The sequence below is a fragment of the Quercus suber genome, unplaced genomic scaffold (genome assembly GCF_002906115.3).
Source record: "Quercus suber isolate HL8 unplaced genomic scaffold, Cork oak 2.0 scaffold_333, whole genome shotgun sequence".
Classification (NCBI taxonomy): domain Eukaryota; kingdom Viridiplantae; phylum Streptophyta; class Magnoliopsida; order Fagales; family Fagaceae; genus Quercus; species Quercus suber.
The window spans coordinates 800,295-823,678 of NW_027069786.1; the positions used below are offsets into that span (position 1 = coordinate 800,295).

The following is a 23,384-nucleotide window of genomic DNA, read 5'->3' on the forward strand; positions in this document are numbered from 1 at the left end:
CTTCTATAGAGCTGAATTCTTTTATGTTTCCCTGATTCTCTATTTTCTCTTATCCTCTGTTGTGTATGTTTTTTGTATACCTTCTGATTGAATTATCTTTGTCAATACATGACAAAAAGGGGAAGAAATAGATGAAATTTGGAAAAGATTTTTAATAGTTTTTATTTAGGGAGAGATGAAATTGCTTTTGAAAGGAGGAGAAAATAAAAGTTTTTTTTTTTTTTTTATCTAACTTAGGAGGGGAGTTAATTTACATGTTTTATATTTGATGTTATTGCATATTTGTTATTTGTTATTTATCTGTCTTTGTTTCCACACATGCGGTGATGTGCTTTTTTGAGTGTTTTAGGAGAGACAGGTACACTTTGATTAAGACCTTTTGCCTCTTCTAGCAACTTTTAGGTTTGAAGTCTTAGATTAGGATTTGTAATGTATTTGGGTATTTTATTGTAATAGGGTTGTTATTGTATTTGAGCATTTCATACTGTATGTAAGTTTTGTCACGGATTGCCAAAGGGGGAGATTATTAGATTTTATAGAGTCTATAGGATTTATTAAACATTGCTCAAGGTGTTACAAGTTAGAACATAAGAACATACAAGCTGCAAAAAGAAGACTTCAAAACATGCCAGGTTCGATCGATTGAGAAACAGCTTCGACCGATCGAAACATGGGTCTGCAGAATTTTAATTAAGCCCAACTGCTTATTAAGCTCATTAAGTGATTAGGGTTTTAGATCTATTTCACATAGTATTTAAAGGAACCTTAAGGCATGTTTTGAAAAGACTTTTAAGGTGCTCTTTTAAAATCTAAAAGGTGTTGTGCTTTCCTCTTTCAATGTCACTACCGGAAATTATTCTCATACCATTAAAATTGGTAGATCTTATGTTGCTAAAACAAAATCATACATAACTGATGATTTAAATTTTCAAGGGTGGTTTTGGAGTCATAAACTGGAGAGTTTGTGTTGCTAAAAGTCGTGCATGTGGGTATTTGCTCAAAGCAAATCCAAAAGATAAGGAGTCCGTGGATTCAAAGCTTGTATGTGATTGTGTTAGTAAGTTACTACTAGAGCTAGGTAGCAATAGATTCAGAGATTAAATCTGATTGTAAAATCTTCGATTCTCTATAGTAGATTTGTTTTACCTTGAGAATAGTTAATAGTTAGGTCAAATCCTCCTTAAGTTTTTACCTTGAAACTGTTAGTTTCATTGGTTTTCTTAGATAATCATATCATTGTCTTATTTTTTTTTCCGTTGCTGTGCATGATATGATCTGTCCTTATTTAACCTAGATCTCATAATTAACCCAAGTAGTCACTTGGCTAATATATTAGGTTAAACAATTTGTTTTAAGGGGTCTAAACAAACAAACATTGGTAATACAAGTTCTTAGTTTAATTCTTTTGTAACAAAAGCAGGTACAACTCACTTCTCAAACTGATATGCTCAGCAAATGCTCTTTTATTAACTTCAAAGTTTATCTAGCAGAAACAATTTGGTCCCAGACTATGGTCAACACCAGTTAGAAAGCATTGAAAATCAAGTACTTTGGATCAAACTGGATAAAAGGAAATTTACTTCACGATGCCTGAAATTAACATCTGATTCTTGCTCACAATTCGCCATCCCAGAGTTCTTCAATTGTCTTGTAGTCACCAAGGGTTTCATGAACAAATGCAGTACCCTTAATTAGCCTCTCCTGCTTGAATAACCAAAACTATAGTCATTTTCACTTAAAGTGAAGCCTTATTTATTGTTTGTAAACAATTCACTAATTCTTTTGCACCTAATTTTCAAGAACAATAAAAATGGTTGACTAATGATCCATAAATCCATCTTACACATCACATTTTGATCAAAGCATTTATCTGAAGGATGGAATAACATAAGATTTAACTCCAAGAATTGCAAAAACCAATGGCAGGAAGTTGTGTGCAATTTTATACTCATAGTGATGTTGTCAAACAAAGATTCAAATGAATATATATACAAGAATAGGGTACTTGCCTGCTCAATTCCAGAAAGTTTTGCAAACAAATCTTCAGGTATAGACCAGTCTAAAACATCAAAATTTTCTTTGATCCTTGCCTCGTTTGTGCTCTTAGGCAGTACACTGTGACCTGTTTGCAGCCCCCAGCGAAGAGCCACCTGTGCAGAAGTTTTCCCCAATTTCTCTGCAACTGTAAGGAGAATTGGATTCTTAAGGATCTCGTTCTTGATAGCATCCGTACTACCAGGGGAACCCAATGGTGCATATCCCTGCAAGACAAAAAATTCATCATTAAGTAACTTGGGAATTAATTTGTTCCGAAATCACATAAAAATGAAAATAGGTTTGTTTTGTTTCTGATGCTGTTGCCATCAGTCTATTCTGCATAATTTAATAGCAAAGATCCTGTTTCCTTTTCTCTTCAAGGCTTCAAGCACAAAACATTATAGTCCACTTTATATCTGCATACTTACAGACAAGTGAACTCCTTTAGCTTTACAAAATGCATGTAGTTTTGGCTGCTGCCAAATGGGGTGGCACTCCACTTGGTTAACAGCTGGAGGCACGCGTGCTATCTCCAACAGATCCCCAAGTTTCTTTGAAGAGAAATTGCTTACTCCAATAGCTCGAGCCTTGCCAGAATCATAGAGTGCCTCCATTGCTTTCCATGTACTGGGTATGTCAGTTTGGGTAAGATTTTCATGTTTGAAGCCAATGGATCCCTTTTTCATGCTAACTGGCCAGTGCATCTTTAGAAGAAATTAGTACTTTTAGTAATGAAATACATTAGGAAAGTCTGTCAAAGTTTATTTAAATTTTAGCACTCTTAAGGGTGGTATACATACTAGATACAGATCCACATAGTCAAGTTGCAGGTCCTGCAAAGTTTTATCTAATGCCTTTGGTACGTCTTCTGGCAGGTGATCAGTACACCTGCAGATAGTTATAGTTCCAATTAGATAACAAAAACAGCCAATAAAAATTGTAGATTATTATTATTATTGTTACTATTTTGATTAGAAAATTGGGGGAGTGGAGATTTGAACTTTGGACGTCTCCGTTGGAAACATCAAGAAGTGCAAGTTGAGCTACAATGCTCTTGTAGGTTATTTAAATTTTCATTAAGGAAAGCTTAGTAAGGTTTGCATTCATATAATTTTTAGAACAAACCAGAGTTTGGAGGTGATCCATAAGTCCTCACGCTTGACTAGACCATCATCAAACAGCTTCTTTAAAGCTGACCCTATCTACACGTACCAGAAATTAGGTCATAACATGATTCAGACTTCATAGACAAATTATTAACATTAGTAATGCCTAAAGAACAGTTCTAAAGATGGATGTAAACACTAAAAGCACATAGATGAAAACCTAATTAAAAAAAAAAAAAAAAGAAAAAAAAAAAGAGAATAAATATTAGGTTTTTGCATAAAAATTTCCAAGGAGACAGTCTCATAACCAAATTTTATACCCAAGGACCATATTACCTTTCATCAAGTTATCCCACTTATATGGTGGATATTTCCTGAGATTATGTTATTTCTTGTTGTGCAGATAGCACCCCAGGACTCCAATCAATAACAGTAAATAAGCGGAAATTAAATAACAAGCACACACAAAGAACACAAGAATTTACGTGGTTCGGCAAACTGCCTACCTCCACGGAGACGACGGAGAAATTTCACTATAAAAATAGGGAGATACAATAGTGCACAATAACACTCTCAAGAAATAACACTAAAAGCACATAGATGAAAACCTAATTAAAAAAAAAAAAAAAAGAAAAAAAAAAAGAGAATAAATATTAGGTTTTTACATAAAAATTTCCAAGGAGACAAGTCTCATAACCAAATTTTATACCCAAGGACCATATTACCTTTCATCAAGTTATCCCACTTATATGGTGGATATTTCCTGAGATTATGTTATTTCTTTTTCTTGATATTTATCAGGAAACTAATGAGGAGAACAGATACACATCCTACTTTTTGTTCCTGTAATGGCCACTAAACTTTTGCACTGTGACAATCACTTGATGCCAAATGATAGTAGCACTTAAAATCTGAATCTACCAGCTCCCTACGTAGCCTTAAAAGAAAAGAAAAGAAAAGAAGAAGCTATTTATATTTAACATGATTTATTAAATTACTCTCTAGGTTTTAGCAATTTCTTGATGCCAAAGGAATATGGTTACTTCTGCTAGGTTTTAGCAATTTCTTAGAAAATCAAGCAGTAAGCTTCGCAGACCAAACAGTGACATGAAAGGTGAAATGCACTTTATAGTACCCCTGCAACTTTGGGAAAACTGGTTTTCCTTTCATAAATATGTATAAATTTTCAATTCTAATAAATACTTTTTAACCATTGTCATCTTTTTCAAACACATTTTTTTTAATAATAATAAATAAAAAAATCACTTGAGGTAGATCTGACCTAAGTTAAATGACTTAACAAAATGTCATGATATGAAATGGTAACTAAGATGATATACAATATCTGGTCTTATGCAAAATTACCTCCTTCTCATTGTAGTAAAGTTGAGCACAATCAATGTGCCGATATCCAACCTGCATTGAAATATAAAAATCTGTAAGCTAACTGCCCATTAATCATATGTAATCTACAGGTAAGTTACAAAACTCAAACTCAAAAAAGAAGTTAAGTAAAGTTGAAAAAAAAAAAGATACCATATTGTTTTGAGTTAAGACATTAACCATGTAGTACATTTCCCAACTTTGTCTTGTTTTCAATTTGGTCCCTAAATTTCAATTTTTTTCATTTCAACCCTAAACTTATAGTGTTAAATTTCGTCTGTCTGTCCACTTCCGTTAACTATGCAACCTATTAGGTCCATAGTTCATAGGATTGGCAAATATTGAACAAAAAGTTAAGTCTTGCATGTTTTTACATTTTAGAGTACATTTCAAGTTCAAGATTCATGCCTAGAACAGCTCAAGAAGAATGAACTTTCTGTAATCTCAATACATAGCTCAACGCCTGTTGACCAATTGAGACAAGCTCGACACCTCTCGATCGGTAGAGAATCGCAGATCCTGTTTCTCAATCAGGCCCATTAAATCGTCTAAACTCTTGAATTTCAAGCCCTATTTGCTAGAGTATTAGAGGACTGACTAGGGCCAACTAAAATAAGTTTGGAGAGCTAAGTTTTTGTAAACCTTGGGTTTTATGACTAAGTTCTAATTCACCATCAACTGAATAAAATCTGAAGATCAAGCAGAAGCTGTTGTATTCAACACATATTGCTGCTGTGAGAAGCTTCAAAGTGGTCCTTTAAAAGTCACGAATGCGTTGTTGGTGTGGACAGAGTCTAGAGTATAAGTGTCCAATAGGTTAGCTACGTGTGACCCATTAGTAAGTATCTTCGGGAGGTAGCATTAGAATTAAGGTTAATTCATTTTTAAACACTTCAATTCTACAGGTGAATCCTTTTTTTGGAGGTTGGTGGTAAACCACGTAGTGTTTTTCCGATTAACGTTTTCACTTTATAACCCTATTGTTGTGTCATTTATTTTCTGCATTTTATCTGTTTGGCAATATTGTTTGTATGACGTGATTAACCAAAACTGAAGGTGCAAATTATAATTGGTTAATTAATTGATGGACATAAAATTGGTTAAAAGATTGCAAAGGGGTCGATATTTCCCAACACTACCTTAAAGCCCAAAATGACGTTTTTTATTTTTTATTTAATTAGCTTCGAAATCTTAAAAAATAATAATAAAAGTAAATCTAAAGCCCCAAAAACCATCGATTTTCTGAAACTTCCCACGAATCCATGGTTAAGAATATTTTTTTTTTTAGTCCTATCTCAAATACAGTTTACAATTATATTATATTTTGTAAATAATTAAATTTTGGTTCAACTGTTATTTACTTTGTTACTTAACTAGTTTTAACATTTTCTGAATTAGTTTTGCTTTGAATGTTGTTTTTTTGTATGTTCGGTTCCTGAACTAAAATCCTGACTTTTTTTTTTTTTTTTTTTTTTTCTACGACACCAGGGCCGGCCTGCCACGTCCCCAACCCAACTGAAGGCATCTTGGCCCCTGTGTTTAACTCAAAGAATCGAATTGCCTTTGCCATTTTCTCACAAAACACACTCTTTAACTTTAGCTAGCTCTGCTGCAATTTATAGGCAAAGCCAATTAGCAAAATCAAACAAGACCCATTTGGAATGAAGAATAGTATGATAAAATAAGAGATGGGCAAGTGAGATACGGAAGGGGACAAAGAAAAGTCACACGCACCAGAAAGGAGTTGAAACTTATTACAGAATATGAGTTCTTTTTTGCTGTGCAACTGTCTCTTTTTTCAAACTATACCTTTCTACAATTTACAAACGTTTTGAATATGAAAGCTTGATTCGCTTGAAGCCTTGCAAAGCTGATATATGCGCACACGTCACAATATTATACTATTAAACTAGTTTATACGGATCATGCTTGTGACAAAAAAATCCTACAACTCGTCACATTGTGAGTGATGGAGATGCGGACCTACCATTTGTCTTCTATCATTCACAACTTGTTGTAACAAATCGTGGGATATTTTGTGTTCCTAGCATTTTCAGTTTAATAAAAACTAGTATGTTTCTAATGAGTTGACCATGCTGAATATTAAAAGTTCAGGCTTGTTCAATTAATTTTATTGTGAACACGAGTTGAGCTTGAGATTACATATTCAAATTTGGTTCATTTCCTTGTCCAACAATCTGGAACTTGATTAACTTATTCTTTCTTCATATATAGTAAAATAATGATTAACTTCTTACCGCTTCACAAATCTATGAATTTATTATGAATGAACTGTATATATGTCAATAAACTACAAATACAAATAAATTTATAAAAATATAATTTTATAAATAGTTAAATTGAGCTTGCATATTCAAAAGTTTGTTTACAAACACATTATTATGTTTCAAGTTTGAGTTTAACTAATTTAATAGTCAAGTCTAAACTTGTTTTTGAGCTCGGCTTGTTTGCTATATGAACAAATGAACATTAAAAAGCTCTTTCTTGAGCCAACCTCTAGCTATTCATAAATAATTTGGTTCATTTATAATCCTACTCCTCAAACATGCTTTACTTTAGAAGTTGTGTCAAGAGGAAATTTGCAAGGACAAAATGTCCATTTCACCTTCTTTGGGCTTTCCTCAATCCTGATCTTTCGATCAATAGGGTGCAAACAAGATTTGAGAGCAATTTGGTTTTATGCGAATTTCCTTTCTATGCAAATCTAAAAAAAATACCTTGAATCACACAAATAAAACAAGAGACAAATCTCAGTTAATAAATAAATAAAAGAGAGAGATAATTTTTTTTTTTTAATATTTACTTTTTTGCAAATATGTACAATATTTACCACTTTTTGTATTTACACAATGTAAACCTATAAAAGTCTAATGCAAAAAGTGTATAATATAGAAAAAAAAAAAAAAAACTTTTTCTTTCAAATTTTATCAAACTTAACAAAACTTAATGTAAATGCTCTTAAAAGACTTTAGATAGGTGACAAATTTTGGACTCAAGATTATTTCTAAGTTTGCTTTTCAACTTCTTCATTAAATACTTTTCTACCATCAAAACTTAAAATAAAATATAATATTAGGATGTGCACCTGCTCCGCCTTATCCTTTTTTTTTCCCCCTAAGAAAGGAACGAGAAAATACACCATGCATCGGATACATGTTTTCTCCCTCTCACATGAAAAAATTATATTATGTTTCGGGTGTATATACCATCTCTCTCACAGCAACTGGATTTCACATAGTTGTGGGACCTAGCTGTTGTGAAAGAGGTGGCATATACACCTAAAACATGATATACTACCTCCTTTCACATGTAGGTGGACCCCATAGATAGAGGTGGATCCCACATGTGTGGGATCCACCTCCATGTGAGAGGGAAGAAACATACATCTAATGCATGGTATACTACTTCGAAAGAAGCCCGGCCTTATCTTGTGTACGAGTCTTTAGCCTTTTATTTAATTATTTTGCTAGAAGGACCATTTTTTGTTTGGGTCTATTATAGTCCAAAATATGTTTCTTCTATTTTACATAATTACATTTCAAAAATACTCATATTAAATTATCTATTTTACATTATATTTTATTAAAATATTTTTTTTATTTCTTTTCCAAATCACCTCTCTATAAATAGAGAAAATATTTAAAAACAAATTTGCATATGAACAGTATGTCAGTAACTGTGTATATTTGCACGATTACTGAAACTATAATCATATTTTGCACAATTCTACATAAGTTATTGTGAGTGTATTTTGGAGTTGGTTGAGCAAAGCTTATGCTATTTTAAAAGGACTGATATAAATGCTTTTATATTTGTCCATTATAGTTTATTACTTTATTGCTTCCATCTAATAGTAAAATATTCATTCCCCAAATAATATGCATGTGATGAAATAAATATTTGTTTATTAAAATAAAGAAATCAGCTTGATGGGGCATATATTTCTTTCAAATTCGTTGGGTTCAAATGGAAGAATATTTGTTGTTTCTATTAGTGAATTTTTTATGTTTGGTGGAGTCTTCTATAATTTGTTTTGGACTGGAACTTTGTGTATTATAACCTAATGTTGTCGGCAAATAAGCCTAACATATCCCTATTTATAGATTGGGTCCATCGGGGAAACTAGAAATAAACTCTAAAGGCAATTTCAGAGATTTTTCGATATTTAAAACGTACCCCAGGCTCAGGCTTAGAGGGTTGAAAAATCTTTCTTTAGTCAACATTTTCAGCTTGGTTCTAATAAAACCCGGTAAATTAGTACCTACTAAGATCTCTGTCGGTAATGGGTGGCAGAGCAAGCAGATAAGACCGCACTGGGTCTCCAGACTCGTCTCACAACTCGAGAGGGTTAAAAGATAAAACTTTCGATAAATGCAAGACACCGTCATTATTTTGGTTCTTAAAAATAAAATAAAAGTCAACAAATTAGTGCTCTAAGAAATATATATGACAATAATTATTTTATGTATTTGATATTATGATATATCATCGTGTTCCTCACAATTGTTTTTGCACTGTGTTGATACCCAAAAAGTTATAGAGCCTAAAGGAACCAGACCATGGGCCTTATACAAATATAAATGACCCATTGTTCTATGGAATACTCTTGTAAAAGAGGAAGAAAAATCATAAAGAATGGGCAAGTGCCCAATAATTTTTTTAAAAAAAAAAAAAAAAAAAGTATTATTAGGTTGCAAGACTATTGATGCAGTAATTCAGCTTCAAAAACTTTGAACTCTTTAACTCAAATACAATGCAACCCTCAAATGTACAAATATATGAATGTTAGGCTGCATTTTGTTTTGGTGGTAAACACTTTCAAGAAATCATTTTCCACTTAACTCACGTGTTTGGTAGTTACGGAAAATAGAATTTTTTGAAAAATCATTTCCTATTTTCCCTTTGACTATGGAAATGGTTTTCAGTTCCTATTTTCACTTCAAAGCATTTCCGAAGAGAGAGAGAGAGAGAGGCAGAAGAGACATCGCCGGCGAACCCCGAGCTCCAGTCCGACGACCACAGACCGCGTCGATCGTCGATTGCAGCACCACGCCAATCGTCGATCGCACTGCGCTACTCGATCTCGCCTTCGATCTTGTCACCCTCTCAATCTCGCCTCCACTCGATCTCGTCCTTACCCATGACCGATCTCGTCGCCCATGACCTATGACCAATCTCTCCCTTTCCCTCCATTCTTGAGCACTCTCTCTTCCTCGCTCTCTCTTCCTCGATCTTTCAGTTTTGTTTTTTTAAGTTTGATTTTTGTTGTTGTTGTGGTGGTGTTTTGGTGGTTGTGACTTTTGATTGCCGAAGTTTGCTACCGTTGGTTGAATTGGAGTTTCAGTGGTGTGTGGTGTTAGGATTTGGCTGTGATTTGTTCTGTGGATTGAGATTTGACTGTGATTTTGAAATTTTTTGTAATAAAATTTGTTTGGATGCTAAGAAAATAGTTGAGAAAATGTGAAAAATTTGTAAGAAAATAGCATTTTCAGAATAGAACCAAATACATGAAAATATTTTCTACAACAATTTTCATAATGCAACCAAACACTTGAAAATATTTTCCTTTCCCGAAAATTGCATTTCTAAAAAATAGGCTATTTTTCGGAAAATATTTTACGGGAACCAAACACAGTCTTATTTGCAAGAAATTATGAAAATACTTGGTACAGAATATGGCAACACTAACAACTACCAAAAGTTGCATTTGGCTCATAAGACAAGTAGGCCACAGTGATGGATCTTGTAAAACTTCCACCAATGTCGATTAACAATGACAAGAAAATCGGCGTGTCATTGATTTTGGAAATTTGGATGCAATTCAAAACAGTGACCCAGTTTGGATTCGGCGTCCACGTTTTGTATCATTCAGCGTTTCCTCTTTTTTTTTTTTTTTTTTTTTCGTGAACAGTAAAATCACTGTGCGAGAGACAATTAGATGATTTAGTTATTGTGTCAAAATTCAATTCAGTTAAATCATTCAATTTTATTTTATTTTGGATTTTATGGTTATTCAAGTTGTATTTGAGTTAGTGAGGTGGAGTGTGTTAAGTGCTAAAGTGACAGTTGAAGTCTGTAGAATTTGTACCTCCAAAACTAAGTATGTGAAGTGAATTGGTAATATGAGATTCAGATTTAAAAAACAATTGGATAGTGGTTTTTCCTTACACCTTGCATGTACAAAAATGTGCGAACCTAAGAGAAATCAGTTATTTTCTTCTTTGTTGTTCCAATCCCTCACTATATATGCTCTCATTTCCCACAAATTTTAGAAAAGGAAAAAACACCTAATTTCATCTGAAGAGCTAGAGAGAGATCTAAACCCTAGAGCTTAAACTTTCTCATTCTCTCTACCTTCTCCCTCTCCATTGCCAGATCCTATGAGAGGAAATTAAAACACACTCATTGAGAGTTTCAAATTTCATGATGTAGGTTGGTGCTTAGGAATCATTGGAGCCATCTCAAATCTCCAAGAGGCCTAGGAGTGATCAATGAGACTTGATCATGCGGTTGGCAGCTTAACTTGCAGATTCAGATGCTATAGTAAAGAAAGGACTTGTGGAGTCAAATGCTAGCAAAAACTTAGAGGGTTTAAGTACAACTTTGCTATATTACTTGAAGGGTTTTGTGAGTGAATTGTAGTACAAGTATCTATTCTAGTAAATTGTTTTGTGGTGAGGCTGCTGAGAGTTTTTATGCTCGATACTCAAATTTTACTCTTCGATAATACATCAAGTGTTATCTTGTGGTTTGATTTTCTGTGGTTGCTTTTAACATACTTTTACATGTTTATCCTTGCCTATGTTGATATCCATGCTTATATCAATTGGTTAATCACTTTAAATTGGACTAAATTATCAAATTAGCCTAAAACCAACCAAGCTGTAATTAATTTGGGATCTAAATCATAATCATAATTGAATTGTGAATATTTCTCAAGAAAGTTCTTTATTTTATTTATTTTTTTCCTCTTAAGATCTAGAAGCTAAAAAACCTACCCCATTTTGGGGCTTTGAGGTAGCATAGTAATGGAAGAGGACAGACGGATCAAATTGAACACAATAAGGTTAGGGATGAAATGAACAAAATTGAATTTTAAGGGCCAAATTGAAACAAGCAAATGTAAGGCAGTGTACTACATGCTTAATGTCTTAACTCAAAACAATATGGTATCTATTTTTTTTTTACTTTTGAGTTTTGTAACTTACCATCAGATTATATAGTTATTGGGCATTTAGCTTACTGATTTTTATAGGTCAATGCAGGTTGGATATCGGCACATTGATTGTGCCGCATTATATTGCAATGAGAAGGAGGTAATATTGCATCATCTTAGTTGCCATTTCATATCCTGACATTTAGTTAAGTTATCCAATTTTCACATCTTAGTTGCCATTTCATATCCTGACAATGGTACATACACATTCCGGCTGAAAATCATGTTTTGAAAACACAATTTTAATTATAATTGTGAAATGATGAAATCGTGTTTTGAAAACACAATTTCAGTGTGTCCCGTACACACAATATAGCTATTTATTAGTATTGAATGTTTATACATATTTATTAAGGGAAAATCAGCTCTCCCCAAGTTTCAGAGGTACTATAAACTGTCATGTCACTGTGTGGTCGGTGAAGCTTACTGCTTTCATTTGCTAAGACATTTCTAAAAGCTAGCAGAAGTAACCATATTCCTTAGAATAATTTAGAATGGTTAATAGTAGTCTCTCTCATCTTCTTGGCATAGCCCACTCCTGATATTTTCTAAGTCATACCCAAAAGTGGGGGAACGTTAAAAATGAATTTTATTTATTTATTATTATTTCAGACTTTGTAGGGAGCTCGTTGATTCAGATTTCAGTGCTATAATAATTTGCATCAAGTGATTGTGACAGTGCAAAAGTTTGGTAGCTAATACAGGAAACAAAAAGTAGGATGTGTATCTGTTATCCTCGTTAGTTTCTTAATATGATCAAGAACAAGAAATAAAATAATCTCAGGAAATATCCACCATATATAAGTGGGATAAACTGATGAAAGGTCATATATAGTCCTTAGGTATAGAAATTGCTATGAGACTCTCATTGGCAATTTTTATGAAAAACCTGACATTTATTCTCTATTTTATTTATGTTCTCATCTATGTGCTTTGAGTGAATATTTACATGCATCTTTAGAACTGTTCTTTAGGAATGTCAATATTTGTCAATGAAGTCTGAATCATGTTATGACCAAACTTCTGGTGCGTGTAGATTGGGTCAGCTTTAAAGAAGCTGTTTGATGATGGTCTAGTTAAGCGTGAGGACTTATGGATCACCTCCAAACTCTGGTTGTTCTAAAAATTATATGACTGCAAACTGTACCAAGGTTTCTTTGATGAAAATTTAAATAAGCTGCATTTTTTTTTCAACTGTTTTTATTATCTAATTGGAACTGTAACTATCTGCAGGTGTACTGATCACGTGCCAGAAGATGTGCCAAAGGCATTAGATAAAACTTCACAGGACTTGCAACTTGACTATGTGGATCTTTATCTAGTATGTATGCCACACTTAAGAGTGCCAAAATTTAAATAAACTTTGAAGGACTTCGCTAAAGTATTTCATTGATAAGAGTTCTAATTTCTTCTAAAGATCCACTGGCCAGTTAGCATGAAAAAGGGGTCTGTTGGCAACAAACCGAAAATCTTACCCAACCTGACATTCCGAGTACATGGAAAGCAATGGAGGCACTCTATGATTCTGGAAGGCTCGAGCTATTGGAGTGAGCAATTTCTCTTCAAAGAAACTTGGGGATCTGTTGGAGATAGCACGTGTGCCTCCCGCTGTTAACCAAGTGGAGTGCCACCCCGTTTGGCAGCAGCCAAAACTACATGCATTTTGTAAAGCTAAAGGAGTTCACTTGTCTGTAAGTATGTTGATATAAAGTGGATTATAATTTTTTGTGCTTGAAGCCTTGAATAGAAACGGAAACGGGATCTTTGCTATTAAATTATGCAGAATAGACTGATGGCAAGAGCTTCAGAAACAAAACAGACCTGTTTTCATTTTTATGTGATTTTGGAACAAATTAATTTCCAAGTTACTTAATGCTAAATTTTGTCTTGCAGGGATATGCACCATTGGGTTCCCCTGGTAGTACGGCTGCTATCAATAACGAGATCCTTAAGAATCCAATTCTCCTTACAGTTGCAGAGAAATTGGGGAAAACTTCTGCACAAGTGGCTCTTCGTTGGGGGGTGCAAATGGGTCATAGTGTACTGCCTAAGAGCACAAATGAGGCGAGGATCAAGGAAAATTTAGATGTTTTTGACTGGTCAATACCTGAAGATTTGTTTGCCAAGCTTTCTGAAATTAAGCAGGCAAGTATCCTATTCTTATATATGTGTATTCATCTTGGTTTGAATCTTATGTTATTGTATCCTTTAGATAAATGCTTTGATCAAAATGTGGTGTGTAGATGGATTTATGGATTATTAGCCAACCATTTTTGTTGTTCTTGATTTCTTTTTGTTTTAAATGGAATTGCTTTTGAAAATTAGGTACAAAAGAATTAGTGAATTGTTTACAAACAATAAACAGGGCTTCACTTTAAGTTAAAATGACAATAGTGTTGGTATTTATTCAAGCAGGAGAGGCTAATTAAGGGTACTGTATATGCTCATGAGACCTTTGGGGCCTACAAGACAATTGAAGAACTCTGGGATGGCGAATTGTGAGCAAGCATCGGATGTTAATTTCAGGCATTGCGGCTTTTCTTTAAATTTCCTTTATCCAGTTTGATCCAAACTACTTGATTTTCAATGCTTTCTACCTGGTGGTCTAGATAAACTCGAAGTAAATAAAAGAGCATTTGCTGAGTATTTTAGGTTGAGAAGTGAGTTGTGCCTATTTTTATTGCAAAAGGGTGAAACTAAAAACTTGTAGTACCACTATCAGATACTGGGTCCGTTTGGATTGAACTTATTATTGCTGAAACTGAAAATTGAAACTGAAAACACTGTAGCAAAATAATTTTTAAATGTGTGAATAGTACCGTGAGACTCATTTTTAATATTTTTTATAGTGTAAACAGTGCATAAACAGTAATGAACAGTAATTTTTNAATCTAAATCCCTGAAATTGACCCTTCTCCTCCTCACTCTTCTCTTTTTTTTCTCACCTATGCACTACTAATGTAATTGTTGGAAATACATGTGTGAGTAAAGTCCCTCATTGAATAAGAATGACAAGAGGGAGTGGTTAGTATAATATAGTTGGGCTCAAACCTATAGGCTTAAGTCTTTTGGTTTAGGTTGTATCCCTATATGTTATATTAATTACTCCCCAAGGTGTGTTCAAGGTCACTTTCCTAGTTCCCATGGATACCCTACTTTCCTAGTAGGGATTGAGCAAACCTAAAAGGTCCACAAAAAGATCCTGGATAGAGACCCAACAAAGGAGTACTGCCAACAGTGCTGGATCACGGTAAAGCATGCGCTTCCAATCAATAGAAACGTACGGGTTAGTTCCCATGGATAAGCATGTGAGGACGTGTTGGTGATGGAAAAAGCCAAAAGGTAAGGAGGGAGCTAGTAGGACTTGGTCAAAGTCCAAAAAGAGACTGAGACACACATGTGAGCAAAGTTCCATATGGAATAAGAATAACAAGATGGAGTGGTTAATATAATATAGTTGAACTCAAATCCATAGGCTTAAGTTTTTTGGGTTAGACGGCGTCTCTATATATTATATTAATTACTCAATTAGAGGCTCCCCAATAATAATTGTATAAAAACCCATCAATTTATCAAAACCTCCCACAAATCCTTAGATAAGAAGTTTTTTTTTTTTACCCCTACCTCAAATAAAATCTACAATAATATTCTATTTTGTTAGCAATTAAATTTTAGTGTATTTTGCTACTTAACTAGTCTTAACATTTTTTGGATTAATTCTGCGTTTAATATTGCTTTTTAAGCTTGCTAATAACTGAACTAAAATTCTGACTATGATCATGATATCTAATGCATGCAACCAACTAGCAATGCTACAGATATAATATTTTTCACAACAAATTTCACACTAATAAATTATCAAGTTGTTATTAATTCTGATTTAAACTCACTACTGACTCACTCTACATTTATTGACAAGATATACATGAACGAGTAGTATTACCAATTATAACAATTTGTTTAAGGAAAATGATAAAACCACAAACTCTCTTATAAACGGCTGATGTGGTTAGTAGTTACTGGTAAATAAAAAAGTAATATTAATAACATGCCAAATAAGAACTAGTAAAAATTTGTCACATCAACAATTTAGAAACAATACCTGAATGGCAGTGGTGATGGTATTGCCTACGACACCAGGGTCAACCTTCCATGTTCCCAACCCGACAGAAGGCATTTTGGCCCCCGTGTTTAACTCAAAAAATCGAATTCCCTTGGCCATTATTTTCTCACAAAACACTTGCTAGGCTAGCTGCTGCAATTTATAGGCAAAGCCAAGCAAAATCAAATAGCACCCATTTGGAATGAAGAACTATAATATAATACTAGTTTCATCATATGTGCTCTCTTTTTTCCTTTTTCTTTTTTTTTTTTGTGGGGGGGGGGGGGTGGGTTACATGCTTTCTTACAAATACTAGCCTTGTTTTTCAAAGAAATTCCATCCTATTTTATCTCTCTTATTTTCATGTCCTTCCATTCTAGAACCAATCATCCTGGACAAACCAATTGCAATAAAATAAAGTAAATAATTACACTTTTTAACCTAAAATTCTATAGTTCACAGTTACAAATGAATGAAAAGAAAAAAAAAATCGCATTTAACTCACTCATATACAACAAATAATAACTTTCAAGGAGGATTAAAAGGGGAAAAAATGGGGAAAAGAAAAGAAAAGAAAAAAAACAAAATAAATAGGGTAAGAAAACAGTGCCATCTCTTGAATCTTTTTCATTGTCTGACTTCAATTTCATTTGGTTTCTTGGTTACTTACTTTTACCCCTATAAAAACAAATGTACATCAACAGCAATTTCTCCAATAACCCTTAAAATTGTTATTATACAATGTTTATTATTTCAAATTATTTTCTCACAATTTCCATAACAAATAAATCAAAATCATTGAGCAATAAAACAAAAAAATAAATAAATAAATAAAAGCACTAAGAGAATTACCTTATAGAAAAGGGCTACTCCTTTCTATGAAAGAGAAAAAGAGATGCTTTTTTATATATTTTTTTAAAGATTAAATGGGAGGAAGATAGAGATTTATTTGTGTTTGATTTGTTCATAAGAAATAAGGAGAAATGAAAATGCCTAATTTTAAGGGACTTGAATAAGGGGTTATCTTTGAGGGAGAGAGACTAACATGAGAGAGAGGAAATACTTTTCTTAGTATTTTAATTTAACAAAAATTTAGGAGTTTTTAAATTAGCAATTTTACATATCTAAACTTATTATTTAAACTTTCTATACAAATGAATTTGAGAGCATTTTAAGTATCTAAAATGAGGACCCTAAACTGGAAAAGCTCTTTAAATAGTAGTATAAATAACATTGGTTATTTCATTTGGTGCTGACTTTTTTTTCAGGCTACCATTACAGTTTACAAACGTCTTAAAGTTGAAGTTTTGAAGCTCTATAAGGCTGATATATGTCACCAAATTATACTGTATGGGCACGGTATTAAGGTCCAGCTCATTGCACGAGTGAGACATAGAGGCCCAACCCATCAATTTCAGTAAACTGAGAACCCTGAGCCCAATAACGAGTTGTATACCACACTGGTCCAGCAGCTAGCTACATATCGGGGATGTAGCTGATCGGCACAGTAGTGGGGGAAATTGTCTGCCGAGAACCAATCAACAATGGGTGCAAGTTTCAAAACAGTCACATCTATCTTGAAAAATGAGTCCCATCTGGTCAAGAATCTATTACAGAAAGGCCCCACCTACCTGAAAAGCCTCTCCACCATCATGACTGCCCCACTAAAGGAAGTCTATAAATAGGGGCTGAAGGAGTGAAAATGGGGGTTGGAAAAAAACAGAGTTAGAGACATACATGAGAGAGAATTGAGGGGAACAACAAAAGAGGAGAAGCTCACCAATGACTTGGGGACTCTTGTAGGGATACAAAAAAAAGGGTAAGAGGGTACAGGCTAAACCAAAAACTTTGTCATTTGAGTCGTTGGATTGGCCACAGAGGAGTCTTCCCATTGTAGAAATCCCATTACCCACATTATATAAATAAATTATGGGCCTGTTCTTAGGGCTAACGGGTCACCTTGGGGAAACAGGCTCGCACATATACCATGAAAGATTAAGCTAGTTTTAGCACATGACTGGTAGAGGTAATCCAATACTGTATAGATTATAATAGTATAGTATCTAATCCTGATCTTTCAATCAATAGGGTGCGAACACGATTTGAGAATCAATGAGGAAGAGAGCAGTTTGGTTTTCTTGAGCTCATACTTTAAAATTTTCTAGTTAAAAATAAATAAAATTAGCTTTTTCTTTCAAAATTTGGCCAAGCTTGAATGCTCTTAAAAGACTGAGTTGGAACCTAAACATTTAGATAGGCGACAAATTCTGCTCATTGAAAATTATTTGATGAAGAGGTGGGATTTTAATTAGTAACCCGTGCTATAAGAGCATTCGCAGCAGTGGAGCTAAAAATTTAGCTTTTTAGCTCCACCAAAAGTTACTTTATCTATTATACCTACACACCTGCTGCAGCAATGAATCTATTTTAACTATTAACACAATAAAATAATATAAATATCAAAATAAAATAATATACCTCTACAATAAAATAATATATCTCACAACCCAAAATACATCCCAGCACCGACCACAACCTCTTCTACAATCAGCCACAGCCACCACTACCACCACCACCACCACCACCACCAACACAGACACAATCAAACCCTCAAACAAAATAAATCCCCAAACAACCATCATAGTCACCAATCCACCACCACAGCCACCAAGCCCACAGGAAAAAAAAAAAAAAATCAAACACCGTCCCACCAAACCATAGCCACAACAACCACCATCGCCATCAAACCCACAGAAGAAAAAAAAAATCAAACATCATTCCACCACCACAGCCATCAAACCCACAGAAGAAAAAAAAAAAATCAAACATCATCCCACAACTACAGCCATCAAACCCATAGAAGAAAAAAAAAATCAAACATCATTCCACCACCATAGCCGGTGGATCGACGGCGTGGGTCTGGGTCTGGCGGCGAGGATCGACGGCGTGGGCCTGGCGGTGAGGATCGACGGTGGCGTGGGTTGGCAGTGTGGGCTTGGGCTGGCAGCGGTGAGAGAGTCGAGGGAGAGAGAGAGAGAGTTGAGATGATCAGAGATGAGAGAGAGAGAGAGAGATATTTTAATCAGGTAAGGATTAAAATATTATTATTATTTTTTAGCTCTTATGAACAATGCACATTTATAAATAGATGTGTACTGTAGTAATAGCGCTAAAATTTTTAGATTTAGTTTCACTGCTGCAGCAAGACTTTGTGTTTATGGAGCTAAATAGCAATATAGCATTATACTTCTACTGCTGTGAATGCTCTAAAGTATGATCTCTCTGCTTTTTTTATATATATGCATCGGGAAGTGTATGTGGTCGGCTTTAAGCCTTTAACTTGTATATGGATCTTTACTCTTCAGCCTTTTTATGTTTCTCCATTATAGTTAATTTTATTATTATTTTGCTAACTACTTACATCTTAAGAAAGTAAAATATTCATTCCACAAACAATAAGCATGTGATGAAATAAAATCTTAGTTTTTTAAAATAAAGAAAACACTATTTTAAGATCAAGATAACACTCTGCAGGTGTCAATACCAAAACTATCCTCAAATGTATGCTTATAACTCAACATACCAGAAGCTTTGAACTTTTCATATGATCTTCTCCTCTGTTCTTCTCATCAGTTGTTTCTCCTGTGCCATATGCAGATATGCTCACTACTGGTTTCAAGTGTTGGCCCTTTTTCTCCATATTTGCTACAAAAATCTCAGCATAATCGGTTTCCTCTGCATCTGCTATTGGACACACTAGTTTCTTCTTTTAGATCTAGCTTTGAGAGTAGAGAAAAAGTAAGAGAAACTTGTTGGAAAAAGATAAAGATTATATATAAAAATAAATGAATGAATACAAGATGTGGGCCTTGCATTGTGCGGTGACAAAAATATTGAAGTCTAAAGGGTAAATAGCACATTTGGGCTCTCGAAGTTTAATTGAAATTTATTTTAATTTTTTAACTTTATTTTTATTTAATTAAATTTTTTAAGTTTTAAATTTATTCAATTTAGGCCTTTTGACCAATTATATTTAAAATTTCTATTAAGCAAGCAATTAACTAATAAAAATGATTTTTTGAAAAAAAAAATCTCACATAAAAAAACCTGTAAAATATTTTTATTAATTTTATAGATTTTTTTCATGTGAGAAAAATATTTTTTAAAGGCAGTTTTTTTTAAATAAAATTGAACAAAATGTTTGAATTGAATAAATTTGAAACTTAGAGAACTCAATTAAAAAAAAGTAAAGTTAGAGAACTAAAAATAAATTCCAATTAAATTTAGAGAGTGCAGTTTGCATTTCAACCAATTTTTAATTTGATCATTTGTACTTGAAATAGTGGTTTTAATTAAGATATATATACTTCAATTAATAGAAACACTTTTTCATTAATTTTGCCAAACATTTAACTGTGATTTTCATAATCATGTTTTCCAAAAACACATTTTAAAATCACTGTTTTTATAAAAATGCACTTTTTAAAACATTTTATCCAAACTGGCTCGATGAGGAATGCTTGGCTTCAGTTGGCCCAGTCATAGTGGATGCAAAGGCAACCACAAAAGGTGTGGGTAATTGGGAATTTTGAGAAAGCTTATAAACACAAAAAATAAAATTTGACACATGTTGATGTGAATTGATAATGATTGTGGGCACACCTTTTCTTTTAGCAAACCGGCCCAAGGATCCTGGGCCAAATAAATGTAGTTTGGTGGACTGGGCTTGGTTCACCGCAGCTAAGGGGCTGTTTAAGAACCAAGTGGTGCACAAAGCAAGTTTCCTACGACACAAATAAACTATCAAGCGAGGATATCTGTATTGAATGACAACGAAAACAGCAAAGAAAAATGCAAAATAATCAGAAAATACTCAAAAAGAATGGTTAAGGATCTCGGGATTAATGAGAAGTACTTTGTTGGTTTTCTTTGATCATAATCACAATATGCTCACTAAGACAAAATACAAGGTTCAAATGAGCTTAAAAATTACAGACTCAAATGACTATTAAATCTTTCAAGACTTACAAAGTTTGAATCCCTTTGAATCCGAGTATGTGCTATAGTGGCTGTTCTCGGGATACTGGGAGGTATTCCTCTGTTTTTACTTAAACTTTACAGAGTTATGATTTTCTTATGATTCTTTTTCTCTTGCTGGATGCTTTCAACATTGGTAGCTTCTTTCCTTTATAGCGTGACCCTAGGGCTCCGGGGTACTAGTAATTTCTCCCTTTTACCCCTCCCTGGGTACCAGAGTTCGTTTTGTGCCTATCACTCAAAAGGCTGAGCCTTTTCCTGTATCTCATATTTTCCTTCCTTGGGCGTTGTTTCTTTGAAAGCCCATGACTGACTTTCCCTTCCAAGGTGTGCTTAGGGAGTTATTCTCTATTTCACGTTCCTCAAAACTTCTTACCCAACTTTTGGCCGTCCTTCCTTTTGTCATTTTTTCTAAGTGAGTGGAATCCATTTCTGTTGAATCGAAAGTTTTTCTTCCAATCACTCGTATTTATAGCTTCTCATTCTGGGTTCCTCGTGGTATCGCTTCTTTGTTCATGAATGGTTGCTTTATACCTTCTGATCCCTTATTGCATCACTGGGCGCTTGAGAGGGACTCATCTATCCTTTGTTCTTCGTGTTTTTTTGGTGCTTTCCTTTGAATCGTTTTAATCTTATTTAAGCCGTGTTATGTGTCCCAGGGATCTCGGGCCCTTGGCAATCTCTGGGATCCCAGCCCAGCTCTTCCTATTGGGCTTCTTTTTAGCTTGTTGATCTTGGCCGGCTGGGCCTTTCCTTTACTTCATGGGTTGTTGAGGTTCAAAATTAAATGGCCACAAACTAAGGCCCAAAGAAGTAAAAAAACGTTGGGTCCATTTCATACAAAAAATAAATGAATAATAAAACTGGAAAGGCTGGACTCTCGCAATAAAGAAAAGAGAGAAGAAAGAAAGAAAGGGGAAGAAGCCCAGAGGAATGGAATCCAGAGATCCACGAGAAAAAAAAAAAGCCCAAAATAGGTAGAACCAGCGAACCGAAGAAAGCCCAGAAAGAAGAACTGGGTCAGGATCCCAGAAGCCCCCAGAGTCAGGAGATCCCTAGACGCACGAAGTGAGATTAAAGCAAATTCAAAGAGAGATAAAATACAAAGGGCATGCTGGTCTCATGCTCTAGACATGCAGTGGAGCCAAGAGGTACGCGCAGGAGCCTGGTCCCAACCATTTGGAGAAAGTCACAAGGAAGAGTACAACTAAAAAAGGGCTGGAGCGCTGAGAAGAAAAAGCCAAAAAGCTTCAGACCAGCCAACGGATAAATCTGGAAATAGAAAACTAGCTAAGGGACTTTCACTTGGTCAGACCAAAAAGCAAGAAACTACGAAGAAAAAGGGAAAAGACATGACCCTGAGCAACCTGGCACGGCATGAGCTCTAAGGGGCAAAAGGGAGAAATCGTTAGTACCCCCAGAGCCCGAAGTTGTGCTATAAAAGGAGGAAGGGGTCCCTGTTACAGGGGATTGGAATTCAAACTAAGGGATAGAGAATTCATTTACGATTAGATCATTTGAGGCATTCACAATCTAAAGTCTCATAAAATTATAGAAAAGGCTCTGTAAACTTAAGAGAAAACAGAGGAACTGTTCCGGTATCCCAGAGGCAGCCACTATAGTACATGCTCGGATTTAACAAATTCAAACTTTGCAAGCCTTTAAAGCTTGAATAGCTATCAAAGTCTGTAACTTTTGAACTCAGTTGAACCTTACACCACGTCTTAGTGAGCACTGTAATCACAACTAAGGGAAATTAATAAAATACACCTCATTAATTAGGGGATCCCTAACTTGTTCTTGCATTATATTTCACTTGTTGTGCATACCTTTACTGTTAAAATGTCATTCAATAAGAATATACTTTTTTGTTAGCTATTTGTATTGTAGGAAGTTTGTTTTATGCACCAATCGGTTCTTAAACAGCCCTTTAGATGCAGTGAATCGAGCCCAGTCCACCAAGAACATTTTATTCGGCCTAGGATCCTTGGGCCATAGTGCTGAGAGAAAAAGGCACTCACACATGGGTTTTGAAAGATTGTTCTTCTATGGATCTTTGGATCCCACCTCTTTGGGCCTTGGGCTTTGATTTTTGAACCTCAACATTTAGCCCCTCGAGCTCGTGGGTTGCCTGCAGCCCACGCGTGAGTAGTTGAGTTGCTGTAAGATCCTACCTTCTTAATCCTTCTTTGGGGACCCTGATCCTTTATTTTCGGTCTTGGTATCCTAGTCTTTTTGTTTTGTTTTGTTTTTTTTTTTTTTTTTTTTTTTTTTTAACTTCCCTCTTTATATGGTGCGTGGCAGTTAAGTTATGGGGTGAAAAAAACTTCCTCCACCTACTCTTACATTCCCTGTAACTCCCATTAATAACTGCTAATAACTCTTCCTCCTTTAAATTAAATTTTAGAAATCGGCACGTCTTTCTATACATTGTCTTCTTCAACTGCTTTGTGTCTTTACTGCAGGTGCTTCATATTAATTT

General features: G+C 34.4%; 2 protein-coding genes across 4 annotated transcripts; one reads left to right on the forward strand and one right to left on the reverse strand.

Moving 5' to 3' along the window:
• Window positions 1-1,440: 1,440 nt before the first annotated feature.
• LOC112024105 (NADPH-dependent aldo-keto reductase, chloroplastic) lies at window positions 1,441-19,666 on the reverse strand. 3 transcript variants are annotated; one of them, XM_065759585.1, is made up of 8 exons: window positions 19,449-19,666; window positions 15,866-16,015; window positions 4,509-4,559; window positions 3,163-3,239; window positions 2,838-2,925; window positions 2,466-2,741; window positions 2,010-2,261; window positions 1,441-1,701 (listed from the first exon to the last, which is right to left on the reverse strand). In XM_065759585.1, exons 2-8 carry the CDS (start codon window positions 15,983-15,985, stop codon window positions 1,615-1,617), a joined length of 951 nt encoding a protein of 316 aa, XP_065615657.1. In that variant the 5' UTR covers window positions 15,986-16,015; window positions 19,449-19,666; the 3' UTR covers window positions 1,441-1,614. The 3 variants fall into 3 exon arrangements, with proteins under 3 accessions (XP_065615657.1, XP_065615656.1, XP_065615658.1); XM_065759584.1 differs by having other exon boundaries at window positions 15,866-16,018; XM_065759586.1 differs by lacking the exon at window positions 19,449-19,666 and adding an exon at window positions 16,718-16,827.
• On the forward strand, window positions 11,024-14,484 carry LOC112024106 (NADPH-dependent aldo-keto reductase, chloroplastic). The gene is given in 9 exon segments (XM_065759587.1): window positions 11,024-11,056; window positions 11,813-11,863; window positions 12,800-12,876; window positions 12,997-13,084; window positions 13,181-13,229; window positions 13,232-13,291; window positions 13,294-13,454; window positions 13,657-13,908; window positions 14,179-14,484. Coding segments are annotated over 9 exon segments (843 nt in total). The 5' UTR covers window positions 11,024-11,038; the 3' UTR covers window positions 14,266-14,484.
• Window positions 19,667-23,384: the final 3,718 nt, after the last annotated feature.